Below are 20,966 nucleotides of genomic sequence, written 5' to 3' on the forward strand. Positions count from 1 at the left end.
AGGGAGTGAAACCAACCCAGCACTGATTAATTATCCTGTGTGAACACTCACACCTCTCACCACCACACACTCACACACACACACACAAACACACAAACACACACACACACACACACACACACACACAGACACACAATGCCCATTGTAAAAAGAACCTTCTTTTGACCCACGGTATTGATAGCATTGCACTGTGGCTCGTTGTGATGTGGATTCCCACGGCGACTGGGTCACACGGCCATGGGGCTGTGTGTGGTTATGTGACGGCGCCACCGTGGTGATAATGTCTGTGTGTCTATGTGTGTGTTTAATTGGGCGGGTGCTTGGGAACAGAGGGAACACTCTGGAAATGCACGAGCGCAGGGGGTTGATTTGTGTATGATCAGCAATGAGGTGTGTGTGTGTGTGTGTGTGTGTGTGTGTGTGTGTGTGTCTATGCACACAAACAGATAGGCCAACCAACCTGCACTTGCCAATATGGCATTGTAGAGGGAGAAAAAGTCTTTCAGTTGTTCTGTAAATACATCTGGCTGCATACTGTCGGGTTTCCATATTTAGTCTAAATATGTGGACTTGTTGAGCATCAAAGATCCCCTCTAACTAAATTCAGAATACAAAGAGGCAGGTTCACAGAATTACATGGCAAACACCATGTCATGAGTGTGTTAACACAAGCTAAATATGGTTTTGGGCAAGCAGAAGGCCTTAGTGAGTCCGTCAGTAAGCATGAGTATGTGTGTGTGTGTGAGAGAGAGAGAGAAGGAGAGTTTATGTGTCAGCATGTGTGTGTGTGTGTGTGTGTGTGTGTGTGTGTGTGTTTGTGTGAGTGTGAGTATGTGTGTGTGTGTGTGTGTGTGTGTGAGAGAGAAGGAGAGTTTGTGTGTCAGTATGTGGGTGTGTGTGTGTGTGTCTCAGTGTGTGTGTGTGTGTGTGTGTGTGTGTGTGTGTGTGAGTGTGTGTGTGTGTGTGTGTGTGTGTTTGTGTGTGTGTGTGTGTGTCAGTATGTGTGTGAGAAGGTGTGCATGCATTTGTGTGAATCCTTCTGTCAATGTCTGCCAAAATTAGTGGCAGTATTTATCACTATGCATACAGTCTCTTTATCAATTTCATATTATGTGTGTGTGAATGCGTGGCTGTGTGTATGTGTGTTTGTGTGAGTGTGTGTATGTGTGTGTTTGTGTGTTTGTGTGTGTGTGAGGGTGTTTGTGCATACACATCTTTGTTTTTGAATGCATTGGCCAACATTGGCACCGTCCAACATTGAAACCGCCCGACATTGGCATTAGCTTTGGCCCGGTGCTGTTGTCAGCGAGGGAGTTGCCAGGCCCTCTGCAGCCCGTCTGTCATCTGCCCGTCAGTCAGCAAGCACCACGAGCACCAGGCTCCACTGCCGGCTGGCCAGAGACTCGCCCTCATCCTCACTGCCCGACTCAGAAGGCTTGGCGGGTCCTCTGTCAACATCACGCTAGTGTGTACGACTACACACACATACACACACACATACACACACACACACAGACACACACACACACACACACACACACACACACACACATATACTGACACACATACTGACACACATACACACTCTCTCTCACACACACACACACACACACACACACACACACACACACACACACACACACTCATACTGACACACATACACACTCACACCCACACACACACACATACTGACACACATACACACTCACACACACACATACACACATGTGCATACCCATACAAAAGCACTTGTGCATATACACAGATATAAACACTCACATACATACATATACACTCACTGCTGTGCTTGCTGTCCTGTTCATAGGGCTTGGTCTTTCCTTGGCCAACGGCACGCTATTATGTGGCTACACACACATACACACACACATATGCATGCATATACATATACAAATACACATAGCCTTAGACATACACACTCACACACCAGGGTTTCCGCAAGGATTTTTTCTTGTCGGTCCAGTGTCCGGAAAGAGTTTATTTTACAGATCAATTTTGAAACTCCCTGTTGTTTCAATAACAGTCTATGTTCCAAACGCAAATGTAATGTAGTCAATATAATGTCACACTTTTCAAGCATTCTTTACGGTTGCTAGTTAGGACGTTGTGAAACCATATTTCTTCCATAACCTAGACTCTTATAGCCTTATCAAAAGCAATGGCATTACGAGGCAAGATAAACCCTATCAATCATGTGTTTGCCAACATAAGCAAAATGGTTTAGGTGAACATAACTGCCCCTGTGAAGTGAATAAGCCCGCTTATCCCTCTTAAGGTTACTGGTACTTATGGTTAGCAAACAAAGTGATAAGAGAACTGCTGATATATCCGGTAGATTATGCCCTCCTTGTAGAAATTGAACAATTTGATTAGCTAATCACCATGATGTGTCTGCTAATCAGAATTAGATTAGATTTTCTTTTCATTGCCATGAAAATGCCAGACTGAAGCTTCACAGGGAATGAAACGTGATTGGATGAAATCAGTTTTCTCACATTTCTAGGGGGAGTGGTTGGATATTGTGGCTCATATTCATCATATAAGATAATAGCAATAGCATCTAGTTCTGTTTACTTTATTTATTTCGGTTAATATGTTATTTGTTTTGGTTAAATATCATGTTTAATGATACATTTTATGTTTTTTATTAGCATAATTACCAAATATTTTGTAATATATATATAAGTTTTGAATGTATTGTTTTTTTAAAATAAATTTACCAGTAAAAAAACGGTAATTACTGACTAACGGAAAACCTGACACATACGCACATGCACATGCACGCACACACACGCACACGCACACACGCACACACACACACACACACGCACACACACGCACACACGCACACACACACACACACACACACACACACACACACACACACACACACACACACACCCAGCCCCTGCTCTGCTCCACTCCACTCCTCCCCGCCCCGGCGGCATCTTGTGTCCAGGCCTCTGATTACCCGCCCTGGGCCGCTAAGAAAAGCAACCCTGGGCCCGTTATTTTTACCCCAGTGGGGGAGGCCCGGGGGCAAGTGAAGGGCACTGCGACTGTGGCTAGGTATGCTCTGAGCAAGGGGAACTGGGGCCGAGGGATTGGTGGTCTGTGGTGGGTGCAGGGGTCTGAAAGGGGTGGTGGGGTGGGTGTGGATGTAGAGGCTGGAGATGTGACATTTCCTCACACCCCGACAATTCTCCGGAGAGGTGCTTGAACTGCAAATAGCTTGTTGATGCGGCATGAGAGTTTGTTTGTTTGTGTGTGTGTGTGCGTGTGTGTGTGTGAGAATGTGTGTGTGTGTGTCAGAGAGTGAGAGAGGGGTTGGAGGAGGGTATGTGTGTGTGTGCTTGCTTTAAAAGCACTAATAATAGAGGGAAAGTGAGGGGGAGGGAGAGAGAGGGAGTGTATGTACATACGTGTGTATCAGCACGGGCCTCCGTCCAGTCTTCTTTAAAAGCCATGATCAGCAGTCCACATCACAGGCCTGCCATTCAACACCCCTAATTTTTACATTAGCCTGTAGCATATCATCCAAAACCATATCAACAGGCGCTGAGGCCCCGCATCCTGGAAATAGGCTCAGGAAAATAGAGCCCTCCTGTTTACGTTGGAGGTCCACTCTGCTTTTCCAAGCCTGTCTGATTCGGACACAAAACCCACGTGGTGAGGACTGTTCTTTTTGCACACACACACACACACACACACACACACACACACACACACACACACACACACACACACACACACACACACACACACACACACACCACACACACACGCACACACACATACACACGCACACACACACACACACACACCAGCTTGCACAAAGACAAGTCCCACGTCACACATACACTCACACACAAACATAAACTTCTGGTAATGACTGGTATGGACACAGATCCACATATAGACCCAGATATAAGCATACACACACACACAGACACACACACACACATACACACAGATGAAACCTACCTGGTATGCACACACACACACAGACAAACACATATGCACACATATCGGCACACACACACACACACACACACAAAGGTCACGTGTTGAGGCCCGTTATATCTGACAGAGTGGCGGGTGCAGGCTAAAACGAGTGTGTGTGTGTGTGTGTGTGTGTGTGTGTGTGTGTGTGTGTGTGTGTGTGTGTGTGTGTGTGTGTGTGTGTGTGTGAGAAGTGTGTCACCTTAAGAATCCATGCATGCTGGACACACATAAACACATGTCCATTAAGGCTGACTGTGGTCTGAAACAGAGGTCTCAAACGGTGGTGGTTTGGGTCAGGCACAGAGCAGGGCAGCCCAGTTCCTGCCTGGGAGACTGTTAAGGACCCACAGTGACTGGAAAGTGACTAGGCAGGCTTTAAATGCAGAGCCCTCGTGCCAGGGCCAGCTCTGAATGTCCTGCACTGTCCTGCATGGACAGGGTGTCCCTCCTTGTTGTTGCAAACATATGTGTGCCCACAAAAACAAAGTCCCAACAAAACACTCAAGAAAATGCTCTCAGAAAAACATAACATAGAGCAAGCAGTTGTATACTCACATAATAATGTTCCGTCATGGTCCAATCATGTGGTGATCAAATGAAGACGGCGTAATTGCACACATTTGTGCAACCAAACTAATACACACACACACACATTCTCATAGACACACACACACACATACACTCATACATAGATGCATATGCACACGCATAAAAACTGCACTCTCTCACACGCGGACACACACACACACACACACACATACACACACACACACACACACACACACACACACACACACACACACACACACACATACACACACACACAGATCCATACGAACACATAGACATGCACATATGTACACACACAAACACACTCACACCCTGGTGGAGACACACAGACAGACTGTGCTTCCACATCAGACTGCATCCTGATATTTGATTTGGGGTTAGCGTGAGATTTACTATCTGCTGCTGTCACCACGGAAGTGATGTGGCATCTGGATGGGCTGATGTCATGCTCTTGACTACAGGGATGGGGAGAGGAAACATGATGTGTGGTTAAAGCTGGCATACACACACACACACACACACACACACACACACACACACACACACACACACACACACACACACACACACACACACAGATACACACACTCAGGCAGCGGGTGGTGTGTCCTGGTCAGATTTAGTGTGCATGTGTTTGTGATGCGCTGCTGGAGCGCTGGATTAGGCTGTGGGCTCCTCTGAGTCTGCCCTGTCGAGGCTGCAGGAGGCTGGACACGGCCCACTGAGCCCACACTGAGCCCACACAAACCCCACGCAACTCCAGCTGGAGATGGGGATGGAGCTGGAGAGGACCACAAGCTATCTTTATGTGCGGATCTCACTCTCTCTCACTCTCTTTCACACTCATTCTCACTCTCACTCTCTCTTTCATGTTCACTCTCACTATTTATCTCCATTTCTGTCTCTCACTCTCTCTTTCACTCTCTGTTTTTATCTCCATTGCTCTTTCTCTTACTCTGTTGCTCTCTCTCTCTCTCTCTCTCTCTCTCTCTGTGGCCTGCTCCCCAGGCATCTCTCTCCTACTCTTCCTCTCCCTCACATGTTCATCTGCCCTCGCTCTACTTTCCTTGTTGCTGTCAGTTTCTCTTTGACTCTTTTTATTTTTCCTGCATAAACACACACACACACACACACACACACACACACATAAGCTCCCTTACCCTCTCCTAACCTCTGTTATTGTGTTGATTGTCATTGTGACCTTGTGATTGACTTCATCACCGCATTACCGTGTCGGGCGTTTCCTCTCCCATGTTTGAGCCCCTGTCCGCGTCCCTTTCATCACTTCCTCCTCTCGCGGTCCGCCGTGTTGTTCTTTCCCCTTCAGAGATCTCCCCAAGGGCCTTAACGGCCATCTCAGGTGAAAAGTGACTTTTAGCAAGAATTGATGGTGTAGTGTTCACCCCCCACCAGCCCCCACCCCCTAAAAAAAGAATCATCTGGCTTTGTTGAATTCAAATGTAATAGGAGCCCCCCCCCACCCCACCCCACCTCCAAACAAAAAGTAGAAGAGGAAGCCGCAGAAGAAGCCCTGGAGAGATCCCTTGGACATAAAATCCGATTCCCAAACACAATCAACCTCTCTGCAGAGTTGGCTTGCACCCCAGCCGAGGGGTAAAGTAGGGCAGTAGAACTCCAAACTGCCCCATTAGTGAGAGTCGTCTTGGAAACACTCTCCCCTTGGCTGGGGTTCAAGAGTTGTGGCATTTTTTTTTTTTGTTGTTTAGCTTTTTCATTAAATCATTTGTACTTCCACTCTCGTCACCATTCTTTATACAGCTGCAGGTATGGGAAGCCCTGATTTGAGAGGTGTAACTTGCAACATATGGGACCCCAGATTCTGAACAGTTACTGACCCGGTTGTGGCTCATATCTGGCATGGGGCAGGCTGTGATCCGGCACTGTGTGAGGTTCTGTCCTGTACAGGTTCTGTAAAGCTTTCACCTCTAGCCGGTTCATGGACCACTTGCGTTTGCATCTTGTCACGTTAGACTAAGTGCAGCTCCTTGCTTTATTTTATGCTTTGCTCAACATATCTTTGGTCTCTGTAAAAAATAAACGGTTGACCTTTTCTACGGCTGTTATAGATCTTAGTTGAACTGATACTCGTGCACACATGCAGGGACACCCACTCACTCAGATACACACACCCACAAACTGTACTGTACATATACACTGTACACAGTACACACTCACATACACAAACCCACAAACCCACAAATTGCACACGCACGCACCTACGCACGCACGCATGCACACACACATGCACACACGCATGCACACACGCATGCACACACACACACACAGGTCTTTCTGGACTGGGGTAGGTCCCAAACCCAACACCCTCGAAGCCGCAGATGTAGAGTACATCTGAACACTTGTATCTGAATCCCACTTCTATTTTAGGGCTGGATAATGTAGCTGCCACTGCGGGAGAACTGCTGGACCGAATGTCTTCTGCTGTCTTCTGCGTCTGAGTCATTCTGTAATTCTAGATTTGCTCCAGATGCTTTTTCTGGAAGAGAGACTGAGAGGTGGTGGTGGGGTTGTTTGGTTGGGTTGGGTTGGGTTGGGCAGAGTGGGGGTGGTGGTGGGGGGTCGGTGTTTGGGCTGGGCTTAATCCCAAAAAGCATGAGTAAGCACAGCCCAACGGAGCTCCAGGGACGAGCCGCCAGCCCCCCCTAGCCTCACCAGCTGTTGCTCAGACATGGATCACCCCCTGCCACCCTACTCCCCCCACTGCGCCCACCTCCCTCCCTCCAGAATCGGGGACTTTTCTGTCCCTGAGGCTGGCCCTGGCTGTGCCCTCCAGGTCTGTTGTTTTTGGAACGGTGGGTCACTGAAGATTAGCTTGCCCTGGGTGGAATGTGAGTGGAGGTCTTTTTGGGGCGGACAGGCTTTAAGTGAGAGCATCCCAATGCCTCAGTCATACCGTAGCAACCACAGCCCTTTTGGGTGGCAACTGAGCCTGGCTTTAGGTGGGTTGGCATGGCACCGAGCCCTGGTAGACAGCTGATCCCCCTACTCAGGTCTCCCTGGCATCAGAGACCCGCTGTCTCTCTAAATACTCTCAGCACCTTAGCAGCAGGGAGGATTGTGGGTAGTATGTTTGTCGATGTCTGGTGGAACAGCAGGGCCCTGCCCTTTTGCGAGGTCTATCTGAACCCTGCTGTCTGTGGTCCATCACTATAGTAGCAGAGAGGGATCGCAGGTAGTGTGTGTGTGTGTGTGTGTGTGTATCACCGGTGAATGGTTTGGCTAAGATTAAAGGATAAAGGGCAAGAGGTCTTAGAGGGGCTTCTCCTGTCAATTACAATCACTGGGACTCAGGTGAGGAGAAGCATTGGACTGGATAGACTTCCTGTCATCTGATGCTAAAAGTATCACATCCGATTCCCCGTCTTGTAAATACCACCGCATAGCATCTCCGATTTTCTGTCTTGCCTTGTGAGCACCACAGACATTTTTGCTATAACAGAGAACTATCACTCAAATAAAACTGACAATCCTTTCACTTGCAATATCTTACAGTGAATAAGTCATTACAAATCTTACAGATCTTTTTTTAATGCAAATTAATTGCATCACTGGTTCTCCATCTGTCGTATGACAATGACAGAGGTCAATCAGTCACTGGCAACAATACGCTGGCAGTCCTGTCAATAGAAGAGCATCAGAGGTTGCAAGTGATTGCATTTATTTGATTGAGTAGAGACAGATCAATCCCATCTTTGTTTGTCTGTCTGTCTCTGTCTCTGTCTCTCTCTCTCTGTGTGTGTGTGTGTGTGTGTGTGTGTGTGCGCGTGTGTGTGTGTCATGTTAACATGTTAACATCATATAGTGGCTTGTCAGTAACAGCTCAACACAGCGGGGAGGCTGCATCAACAGCAGTGGCCTCCTCTCCTCTCCTCTCCTCTCCTCTTCTCTCCTCTCCTCTTCTCTTGCGCGTATGCAGAGATGCGGGATTACACCCGGCATGGGGTCACCCTGTTAATCTGATTTGGGGGGTGGGGGGGCATTTAGAGGAACGTGCGAGCCAGCCAGCTTATGGCAGCCAGTGGTACGGGGAATCCCTTCTTACCGTTTACACACACACACACACACACACATTACACATTCAGGCCCATTTCTAAGAGTTATGCAGTCAGGGAGAGAGAGAAAGAATATGCGTGTTTGGATTTGAAAGGATAATACGAGCCCCACGGCCATATCGATGTAACCGAATCATTTTTATGCCAAGAGGGGGGAGAGTGGGGGAAAAAAGGAGGAGTGAGGGACAGAAAGAGAGAGAGAATGAAAAACAGAGAGAGAGAGTGGGGAGTGAGTTTGATGGGGTCCAAGCTATGGACATAATTTTCTTTTTTTGCTGAGCTTTAAAATTGTATCTATATTAGAAATTCTGTTGGAAGTGCTGTGTTTTTATCTATATTAGAAATGCTGTTCGAAGTGCTGTGGTTTTTATCTATATTAGAAATGCCAGTAGAAGTGCTCATCTGCACCAGTCCATCTGGGGACCAGTACACTGTTAAAGTTTATTAAGCAAGTGCAGATTACACTGATGATTATGGCTGTGTTTGTGTGTGTGTGTGTCAGCCTGTGGGGGTGTGAGTGTGAGTGTGAGTGTGTGTGTGTGTGTGTGTGTGTGTGAGTGTGAGTGTGTGTGTGAGTGTGTGTGTGTGTGAGTGTGTGTGTGTGTGTGTGTGTGTGTGTGTGTGTGTGTGTGTGTGTGTGTGTGCGTGTGTGTCAGCTGTAGTGAGAGCCTCTTTGAAGTACTCTGAGTGTAAATGGGAGTGGGGAGAGGAGAGGAGAGGGACCTCGCAGTCCTGAAAAACAAAACCGTAAAAGACGAAATGGAACCCATAAAATGTGGAGGCTCGCTCTCCATTGATAGACACACACACACACACACACACACACACACACACACACACACACACACACACACACACACACACACACACACACACCACTCACTTGCATTGCCATAATCACACTAACACAGTAACATGGACACTTTCTCTACCTCTCTCTTTCTCTCTCTCTCTCTCACACACACACACACACAAACACACACAGGCATAGATTCATAAGCACACACACACATCAATCTTCCTGTCGGAGTGAGATGTCACTTGTGTTTGTTTGGGCCTCCGTCTTTCAGCAGGTTCTTGGCATGAGTGGGAGGGGGAGGTCAAAGGTGACTATTAGTAGTGATTACTTTAGCTTTTGTTTCCGCCTAAGTATAGTCTAATCTGGCACTCTTCTCTCCGTTACTGCTCATGTTGAAACAGCTGGTGCGTTGTGTGTGTGTGTGTGTGTGTGTGTGTGTGTGCGTGTGTGTGTGTGCGTGCGTGCGTGCGTGCCTGCGTGCGTGCGTGTGTGTGCGGGTGTCTCAGTGTGTGAGTGTGTTTAAATGTACAGTAAAATTGAGAAAATTGTTCTTTGATTATTTGCAGATTTCCATAATGGACTTGTATGTACTCTGATTATTGATAAATTCATAGATAACTTGATCATAATCATCTATTACCACACTCTATTGCCAGGTGCGAGTATTATGTTTTCATGTTGAATGATCCGTGAAGAACATATCTGGGTTAGTGTACCACATTCTGCAGCTAGTTGTAAGTCATGAATCATGACTCATACATTAGTGTTCAGGTGACCTCAGACTACTTTTGTTTTAGAATTTTTTAAATGATTTTTGTTTCAGAACAAGTCACTGTTTTTACACGAGTTGGAATCTGTGTTTGTGTGTATGAGAGAGAGAGTTCCTTTAGAGAATGTGTGCCACTATGCCACACACACACACACACACACCCTTCCTCTCGCCAAAAGCTCTTTTCATGAGCCTCTTATATTTTACTGAGAATTGATGTTTATTTGGCCTTTGCAGATAAGTGCCCCTAGAAACCAGAGCCAGAGTTTGGCAGTGAAATCGAGGAACAAACAAAGCACCGTTACCACACCTGCCAGGGCCTGGCACACACCCCACTACCCCTCCGCTCCCAGCCCTGCCCAGCCCTGCTATCAGAGGCCCCTGTCACCGTCCTCGAAAGTGGGCAGCCATTTTTGGTAAAGGCCATCAAGATAGGACACTCACCATGCCACAGGAGAACCTGATAGTTCAGAGAGCCCCTTAAAACACTCCCGTGTTCCTCCCAAGCCTAAAGGCATGTGTTGTTCTGGACTGTTCTATCTTCCGGTGAAGTGGCCCTTGATTTCCAGGGAACTCAGGCGGCTGGCCCTGTGTCTGTGGAGGAGATTATGGGGTCACTTAGGGCCAGCGTGGGGTCAGGTGGGCGATGGCTCTTGAGATGTGGGGTGTGAAGGGAGGAGAGAGGGGGCTTAGTGTTTAGCGTGGTTTGAAATTGGGACGGACGGCGGTGGTGGTCACAGGTCAGAGTGCTGTTGGCACGGCTAAGAGAGGTGAAGGTGCTTATGGTGAGAGGTGTACTGAGGGGTTTGACCCGGTTAGCAAAGCTAAACAGAACACAGGAAGAGAGGTTTTTACCAGAGTAGTGTTACCTAGTGAATCAGTACCAGTCCTGAAATTAGCCTGAGAGAGGGTGAAAAGAACACACACACACAAACACACACACACACACACACACACACACACACACAAAATATATATAAGCCTTACTTAAACCAGGCCAGTCTATAGCAGGCGAGAGGTCACTCCAGCACACAAGGGCAAATGAGAGATTGAACAGAGTGCTGACAGAGAAGGGAGCTGTAGGGCATTTAATAAGTATTGATGATGATTGGGGCTTGGTGTCCGCCTTCACTCTCTTGGGGGGGCATTAATCGATGGTCAGCCAGTGTGACGGGGCGGGGGGTGAATAGATCGGGGGGGGGGGGGGGGGGTAAATGTGGATGTGTGGATGGTTACACAGCAGGGGGGGTGGGGTATGATGCAGATGGTTACACAAGGTGAAGTGTGTGTGTATGGGGTGTGTGTGTGTGTGTGTGTGTGTTAATCAAGAGCTCATCTAGGCAGAGAGGAATATGACAGTATGGAAGGGCTGAGATGAGGGGGTCAGTGCAGAGGATCGGTGGGGGGGTTCACTTCCAGAAAGAGCTGATGAATGGATGGTGGTGATAGATGTTGGCCGGTGGGAAGGAGAGGGGTGTGTGGTGGGTGGGGCGGGGTGTTGGGGATGTTAAATCACTGTCCATGATCATGGTGTAGTCAGCGCTACAGGATACTGAGGTTTCTGTAATGAAACATTCTATCGGACAGGGCTTCAGCATCAATAACAGGGTGGTTAAGGGGCGCGGCTGTTTCTGCACACACACACACACACACTCATGCATGTAGAACAAACACATAAACATACACACACGGATTCACACTCATGCCCCCTTGAACACACAGGCACACACCACACACACACACACACACACCACACACACACACACTCACACACTCACACACTCACACACCACACACACACACACACACACACACACACACACACACACATACAGATACACACACACACGCACACACATACAGATACAAACACACACACACACACACACACATACAGATACAAACACACGCGCACACACACACACACACACACATACAGATACAAACACACACACACACACATACAGATTCAAACACACTCGCACACACACATTTGATGAACTCTGCACTCTGCACCAGACGTCTGCTGTAGGCACTTGACCCTGTGTTGGATAACTGTAGTTGCTGTTGTGCTGTTAGCTATGTTAACTTGTCTTGAAGGACCGTCTGCTTGTTTTAAAGACATAAAACATGCTCCCATGGGCAGTTGCCTATCCCTGATCCTTGAAATTGTTTGCAGAGGCCGTTGGCTCTTCCTCAGTTTAAGTATAGGTTAGCTCTAGGAGAGCATTCTACACAGTGGCCAATGTGCGTCACTGTCAGAGCTCTCCATAAGGGTGACACTGAACAACTTTAGGAGCATTTACATTACATCTACATTTAGTCATTTAGCAGACGTTTTGTCCAAAGCGACGTACAAAGGACCGCATGAATGGATAGCTTTGTCACTCATAAAGAAAGACCCCCCTGCAGTTTTATGAAGGCAGAGTGAGATTGGCCTGAATTGTCGTGTGTGTAAGTGTGTGTGTGTGTGTGTGTGTGTGTGTGAGTGTGTGTGAGTGTGTGTGTGTGTGTGTGTGTGTGTGTGTGTGTGTGTGTGTGTGTGTGTGCGTGCACGCATACGTATGTGTGAGAAAGAGAGAGAGAAAGAGAGAGTACATGTCTGTGTTTGTTTGTGTATTATTGTGTGAGTGTGTCTGTTTGCATGTTTGTGTTTGTTGTTGTTTACTCCATAACTATGTCCAGTGTGGTCTGTTTTTGCCTCTGCCGTGTCTTTTTTCTTGGGCTCATAATTTATTTTCTGCACTCATGGCTTTTTAATATGTCACTTTGAAGAGCATGTGGTCTCTAAACATCTCACATGGTTGAGTTTGTTTCACACACATTTCCATGACAATCCTGAGCTCTCTTCCCTCATTTGCTGCTCAACCTCATAGTCACTTACGCCACAGCAGACATGCACGCTAAACTAGAGTGGAGTGTGCCCTGATGAATCAAGTTTTTGTGATGTGAAGATTCTTCACATAAAAGAGGATTCTCTTATATCTCTGTGTAGGATGTGATTTATTGGTGTGTGTGTGTGTGTGTGTTTGTGTGTGAGCATGAGTGTGTGTGTGAATGTGTGCGTTTGTCTGTGTGTGTGTGTGTGTGTGTGTGTGTGTGTGTGTGTGTGTGTGTGTGTGTGTGTGTATGTTTGTGTGTGTGTGTGGGTGTGTGAGTGTGTGAATGTGTGGGGGGGGGCTTTACTGTCCTAGCTTTTGCATGACAACATTCCTGCAACATTTCCATGACATCGGCTGAATGAAATATGTCAGTGTGGGGTGGTGTTAGCCACTGACCACTCTGACATCCAGACAGACTGGGGATGGAGCCAGGCGAGCCCACGTGTCACCCCACACTCAAGCACCTCTCCCTGGCCTTCGCCACCCCCCCCCTGTAATGACCGGTGGGGCTTTGCGGGTGCAATGGAACAGTGGCCTTAGAGAATGACCCCTGTTGATTACACGTGTAATGGTTGACCTCATAAACCTATATGAGCTGTTCACTCTTAACACTTACGTAAACTCCACATATATTAAATGCGTATGCAGACACTGGCATTTAAAATATAAATACAGCACACCTAATGATATGGGCAGTCTGTCACACACACACACACACACACACACACACATACACACACACATGCACGCCGAGTGATTAGTGCAGTTATGGAATGTTAATAAGCTGTTGGCAGTGAGACAGCAGTGGGGTATTGAGGTCACTGGGTGGGCTGGGCACGCTGGACTCAGGGAGGGAGAGAGAGAGAGAGAGGGAGAGAGAGAGAGAGAGAGAGAGAGTGTGTGTGAGAGAGAGAGACAGAGGGAGAGAGAGAGAGAGAGAGAGAGAGAGAGTGTTATAGTGAGAGTTTGTCTCCACTGCTCCAATCCTCTGGGAAATACCATTGCAGCACACTTCAGACAGGTGTTTTCATGTCATCTGTATAGCCGTGTGTGTGCGCACACGCTGTGTGGGTGTGTGCGCTGTGTGATGTGTGCTGTGTACTGTGTGTGTATGGTGTGTACATGTGTTGGTATGTATCCCTGTGCTATGTGTTTGTAAAAGAGAGAAAAAGTAAGTGTGTTTGGGGTGTGTGTGTGTGTGTGTGTTTGTGTGTATGTGTGTGTGTCTGTGGTATGACGAGCTGTGATGGAATGTGTGTTTGCATTTCTGTGTGTCCATGGGTGTGTGTGTTGTGTGAAATATCAGTGCTTGCCAGGCTGGGTTCAGTTTGATAAGAACTCTGTGACAGATTGAGACTTAATAAATACATAGGTCAAGTGGTCAGTCTAGTGTTGCCTCTTTGACTGTCCTTGGTCTATTGTCACAAAGTAATTGGACGACCTCTCTGTCAATCAAATGCTTCCTCTTCCACTCCAGTCCCGAGTGACCAAACAGAAGTAACACACGATAAGCCGAAGGGATGCCAGTCAAAATGCCACTGAAATGTCAGGTGTTGTGTGTTTGTGTGTTGCCTTGGCAACAGAGTGCTGCGTGGTGTTTTATTAGTGTTTGACTCATGCAGGGAGGAAGTGTGGTTATGAGCTCTGATGCTGCTGCTGGGTGATGTTGTTTCCCAGAAAAAGGGATGAGAAAAAGAGTGGTAATGATGGAGGGGATATGCAGCTGACCCTTTCAACTAACCACCCCCCTCTCTCCCTCTCTCCATCTGCAGAAAAGCTGTACAACTCCAATGGCCGTGACTTGAGAAGGGCACTGTTTTCCCTCAAACAGATTTTTCAGGTAAAATTGTATTTCACTTTGAATGTTGTCAACACCGCTGGATATATAAACTCAGTAGTGTAGTGATGGCTGTAGTAGTAGTAGCTGTAGTAGTAGTAGTAGTAGTAGTAGTAGTAATAGTAGTAGTACTAGCAGTTGGATATATAAACTCAGTAGTGTAGTGATGTCTGTAGCAGTAGTAGTAGTAGTAGTAGTAGTAGTAGTAGTAGTAGTAGTAGTAGTAATAGTAGTAGTACTAGCAGTTGGATATATAAACTCAGTAGTGTAGTGATGGCTGTAGTAGTAGCAGCTGTAGTTATAGTTGTAGAACAGCACAGCAGGCCACGCTCCTCTCCTGCCAGAGCTGGTCGCCGTGGCAGCTGTGTGTTTCCGTGACGACAGGCAGTTCCACGTGGCCTGTGAGACACAGAGAGGGAGAGAGACAGAGAGAGAAAAATAGAGAGACAGATAGACAGACAAAGAGAGACAAAGGAAAAGAGAGAGAGAGAGAGAGAGAGAGAAAGAGAGAGAGAGAGCTGTATTTTGGAGCACAGTAACCAAAGCTGCACTCTCTTTTCTCTGTTCCCACTTAGCAGCCAGACTTTAAAGACCGTCCTCTCATCTGGCTGACATTGTTACAATAACCTTTGACCTTTTCACAGCTTCTAGAGAGCTCTGCCTTGATGTGTTCCTCTTTATTCACAAATCATTTTATTACAAAGTCATAAAGTCTTGACTGTTTTCTGTCATTCCTGATTTGCATAATATGTGCTTAGTGTGGACAGGTCAACACAGAAGCTTAAGTTGTTTCTAGTTAGCCAGACATATTGGTTGCATTTCCAGCTTACCTGGTGAGTAGCCTGTCACATATTAAGGTGAAGAAACGTCACGTCATGGGGAAAGAGCTCCCTGGGGCCTTAGGAGTGTTTCAAACAGTCAGCAAAAAGAGAGACCATCTATTTTTAACCACAGATGTCACCCGAGAAACGATAGCTCTTTGCATTTTCACTGACGAGATACGGTTGGTACACATTGATTCGAACACAACCAGCATCAGGAAGTCTATAAATTGTACACACTGACAGATTTCTTGTAGCCTATGAGTGATACAGTACTGTTGTTAAAGCAGCACGAAGGAGTTTTGGTCAAAAACTATCAATCTAACTCCTGAAAATATATGCAAAAACCTTACAAACACCAGCAACAGTACAGTTGGCATTGATAAGAGGCTCGCTAGCATGCTAACTCTGGTCTTTTGGCGATATAGCTAGCGATGCCATGATGTGAAAGCCTTTTTTGGGTTAGTCCAACCCAGGCCACAGAAGTACATAGTGCATAACGTAGGTGACTAGTTGGAATGATAGGTGTGTTTGTCTGTCCTTCACATGACCATATACCATTCAAATTATTTTGAAGATGATACCAGTACTAGTTGCCTATAAAACATGTTTCAAAAAGTGCCAAAAATGTTTAATAGTGTCTCTTTGATGAAATGTATCGAACAAATTACTGCCCCCTTCTGGTGCTTTTGTAGAGCTCACACAATGACAAAATCATTACATTTATTGCATTGCATTGCATCATAGCAATTCTTTGCCTTTTCAAAAATGTCTGTCATTTATCAAGCAAATAGTGTGTACTTCTCTTTTCAGTCTCAATATATTATCACTAGTACTCTGACAGACACTTTCTCACATAATTTATTAAAATTAAAAATGCCTTCCAAAACAGTATCGGTTCTAGAATGAATCTTGTGCTGACTCAGATCTGTGTGTGTGTCTATATTTTCCCATGTCTTGGTGTATGTGTGTATGTGTTTATGTGTGTGTGTGTGTGTTCTCTATCGCAGGATGACAAGGACCTGGTGCATGAGTTTGTGATGGCTGAGGGTCTGACCTGCCTGATTAAGGTGGGGGCGGAGGCCGACCAGAACTACCAGAACTACATCCTCAGAGGTGGGGCTCCTTCACTACCGTCACTGCCTGTGCACCACACAAGCCTTGTTTATGCCGGACATATGTGATTATATCATGTCTGTACCAATGTCTGACATTGGAACTCATTGCAGAACCTAGAACTGGGTGCTTAGCTCAACTCACGACCAGGAGACGAGAAGAGAGCTTTCACTTTCTGAACTTCACTACTGAACTTCACCGTGATTGTTTAGGATAGTTTAGGATTGAAAAGGTGTCTTAGATTATTAGTCTTGTTATTAGATCACAGTGCATTTGAAGATGGAGGGTGTAGTTTTTGTAGTTTTGCACATTCCAGACTTAAGCACTTTTGACTTACAGGTGGAAAAAGGTGTTCAGTTATATGGATGGCTGTAAATGTAATGCCAATTGTTTTGAAACCCATTGGCACACACATAGACACACATACACACACACACACACACATTTGTATAATATGCTTTAATCTTTATTGAGCAAAACAGAAATACAATGTTATGGTTCAACTTCACTGCCAGCACAAAGACATACAAAAGCAAGGCACACACACACACACACACACACACACACACACACACTAAAACACACTAAAACAGAGAGAAAAATAAACCATAAATACTCATTCTGCAAAGTTGTTCCAGTGCTTTCTGAACTGGCCTACATCTGTGTTTATATGCTATTACATTATCCAAACAGACACCGGTCCTAATGGACCTTGGCTAAATGCAATTACGCTCAGTGTGTGTTTGTTATTAGCAGGTCTGACGATTGGCTATTAATTATTCTTCTGAAAGGCTGCATGTCTCAGAAGTGTCATTTGCAGGGTCTGATCTCATAGGTTTTTCTTTTTCTGTTCACAGCAACAGGCTTAACCTTTGGCCCCTTATTAGTTTGCATAGGTTCTACTGGGACTCCCATGTTCCATTGGGGTAAAATTCCACTTTCGGAGTTTAAATATATCAAGTCAGAAATTCCGATCGTTTATGTCACTTGTCGGGCCCCGACATGTGCGAATGATTACGCGGCATGAGTGTTTTCACAGCGACGCATCTTAAGCATTTAAGACTCGGGGAACGTGGGCGACAAGCGATCAGACTGCGCGGCATGTTGAGCAGTTGTAAGGAAAGTATCATGAAAAAAAGAAATGAAGGGAAGTAGGAGGGGGGAAAAAGAGGGAGAAGAATAGAGTGATCAGGACCACATGAGGGGGCGCGTGGCGAGAAGGCGAGGTGCAGAAATGGCCCTCAGAGCTTCTCATAATAATACAGCCCAGTGTTAACGTTGGAACATAAGCACAGCTGGGAACAGAGGGGTGGGGGTCTAGTGGTCCCCTGAGTCAACCTAGCACTGGTAGAATAAGGGAATATACCCACAGGTAAACGTAGGTCCTGCACACACACACATACAGAAGCATTCATCCACACCCCAGCACAGACACACACATACACACATGCGGTAGTGCACTTAGACACATCCATACATACACACACACACAGAATCACATACATAGCTGCTCAGTTTGCAGAAGAAGGAGGTAGTTTTCTTTTTAAGGGGAAGGAAAGTCTCCCTGAGTCTTTAACACAACGGCTGATTGATTTTGGCATTTACATTTAGTACTGCAAGATATGGCTTTGATGTGGGTTTGCAGAACATGAAGGATGTGTGAGTCTGTGTGCGTGTGTATGTTTATGTGTGTGTGTGTGTGTGTGTGTGTGTGTGTGTGTGTGTGTGTGTGTGTGTGTTTGTGTTTGTACTGGCATGGAAGGTTGAAGGGAGGACATTGTAGACAAAAGGATTATATATGAATGATCATTAAATATTGAAAGGCTTTGAAAGTGCTGCAATTGGATACTATGGTCTGCTGAGGAGCCATTAGTGACAGCGATAGGTCTTTGTTAGCTCTCTATGCATTGAGCGCTATTATCTGCAGCTCTTCCTCTGACTTATGAGTCTATATCAAATGGTATCAAACGCTGCAGTTCTTTTTACGGCTTCCACACACTCAAGTGTCCCATCTGACTTCACCTCAGCATAAAGCCTTTGCATAAAACAGCCATATTTGTGGCCATACAGCAGATTTCTGTGTTTTCACAATGTGGGTTGTGCTTTATGAAGGTAACTTTTTACAATGACGTCATCAGAAACATTATTTGTTTATATAAATAAATAAAATATAAGCTTCTTGGTGCCTGTAGTGCTTAAATTGGGGGAGGCTATTTTAAGTTTGATTGATTTAGTTTCAGTGAGTACATGTAAGATGATATTCCCTGATGGCCTGTTAGTGGGATGACTTCTTCTGTGAGCTTTATGTGTGAGTCAGTGTGTCAGTCTACACGGCTAAACAAATACAACTAAACTGCGCCCGCACGTGTGTGTGTGTGTGTGTGTGTGGGTCTGTGGGTGGGTCTGTGGGTGAGGATTTATATGTGTGTTATCTGTGAACGTAATGCATGACTTTCCACATAGCCTACAACGTGCTGCTGAATAAAGTGAAATGGCGCCATCTCTTGGTTAGTCAGATTTAAGACTGGAAAAATATGTTTAACGGCCCAGGTTTTACAAATCTAGTTACATTAACATAGGCTGAATGTCACTTCAAAAATGATAGCACTTCTTTCTGTGTGTTTGCATGAGTATAAACATGTATTCAAGTCAGCGTGTAAATATGTATTTAAGTCTGTGTTTCTGACACTTAAACATAAAACATCACACAATATACAAAACATAATTTTTTTTACATTGCAGAGCGATACGTGTGAGTGATACATATTGTCTATGTTGTGTATGCAATACATGTGTCATCATAATCCCTAAAGTCATATTAACCTTTAACCCCATTCCCCCTCCAGCTCTGGGTCAGATCATGCTGTACGTGGACGGGATGAACGGGGTGATAGGTCACAACGAGACGGTCCAGTGGCTCTACACACTGATCGGTTCCAAGGTAATATGTCCGTTCCAAGAATCTGCCAGCTCCAGCTCCCTGACACCCTCCACAGTGCCAACCTGCTTTTCTCATCTGGAGCACATGCTTCTCACTGACATGCAGAATGAGTGGTGTGTGTGTCTGTGTGTGTGTGTGTGTGTGTGTGTGTGTGTGTGTGTGTGTGTGTGTGTGTGTGAGGGAGAAAAAACAGCATCTTCTCCTCAAGAGACCTATTGCATTGGTGATGTCTAAACAAATCTTATCATGTCCATCTAAGGTAGAAAAAGGAATTTCTGCCTTCCAAATAAGGGTTGCTTTGAGACGTCAGACAATAGCTGAAGCTCACAACACTCATTTTTTACTGTTTGGGATCAGCTGTGCATAACTCAGAGCTGTTTCCCTCCCTGCATACACACTCATACACACACACACACATACACCCACACACACACTCACACACACACACACACACACACACACACACACACACACACACACACACACACACACACACACACTTACACACACAGATATTTCAATAATAACTGCATACATGTACTCTAATACTAATACAGTCATGGACACACACACAGACACACACACACACACACACACACACACACACACACACACACACACACACACACACACACACACACATACACACACACATATTTCAATAATAACTGCATACAACTGCATACACACACACACACACACACACACACACACACACACACACACACACACAGAAACATTCAATAATGACCACAAACATGCAGACTAATACAGACATGAACAGACACACACACACACACACACACACCTGCTTAGATGTCTTATCTATGCAGTCTTAAAGGATGGTGGGTGTGAATGATGCATCTTTCACTGCCTCCATCAGATAAGTCTCACTCCTCCTGTCTGTGAGCATGTTGCACGCTACATTTTATCTTCATTACGCAGGTGTTTGTCTGCACTGCACCGCACCGCACCGCACCGCACCGCACAGCAGGCAAAACAGACAAACACAGAGGGGGATGATGGAGAGATAGTGGAGAGAGTCCAAGGGAAAGGAAAGAGCAAGAGGGAATAATGAATGATAGAGAGATAACGAGAAAGTGGAAGGGGAAGGAAT

General features: G+C 45.9%; 1 protein-coding gene across 4 annotated transcripts in view; it reads left to right on the top strand.

Annotated features, from left to right (window-relative positions):
• fhod3a (formin homology 2 domain containing 3a) overlaps positions 1–20,966 on the top strand; it is an 85,009-nt gene that overhangs the window by 27,536 nt on the left and 36,507 nt on the right. For all 4 annotated transcript variants that reach the window (XM_031586488.2, XM_031586489.2, XM_031586490.2 and 1 more), the window contains exons 4-6: positions 14,907–14,974; positions 16,803–16,908; positions 19,755–19,849. In XM_031586488.2, the coding sequence (XP_031442348.1) occupies positions 14,907–14,974; positions 16,803–16,908; positions 19,755–19,849 (269 nt within the window). The remainder of the gene's footprint in view (positions 1–14,906; positions 14,975–16,802; positions 16,909–19,754; positions 19,850–20,966) is intronic.

Source organism: Clupea harengus, chromosome 19 (assembly GCF_900700415.2).
Source record: "Clupea harengus chromosome 19, Ch_v2.0.2, whole genome shotgun sequence".
Lineage (NCBI taxonomy): Eukaryota > Metazoa > Chordata > Actinopteri > Clupeiformes > Clupeidae > Clupea > Clupea harengus.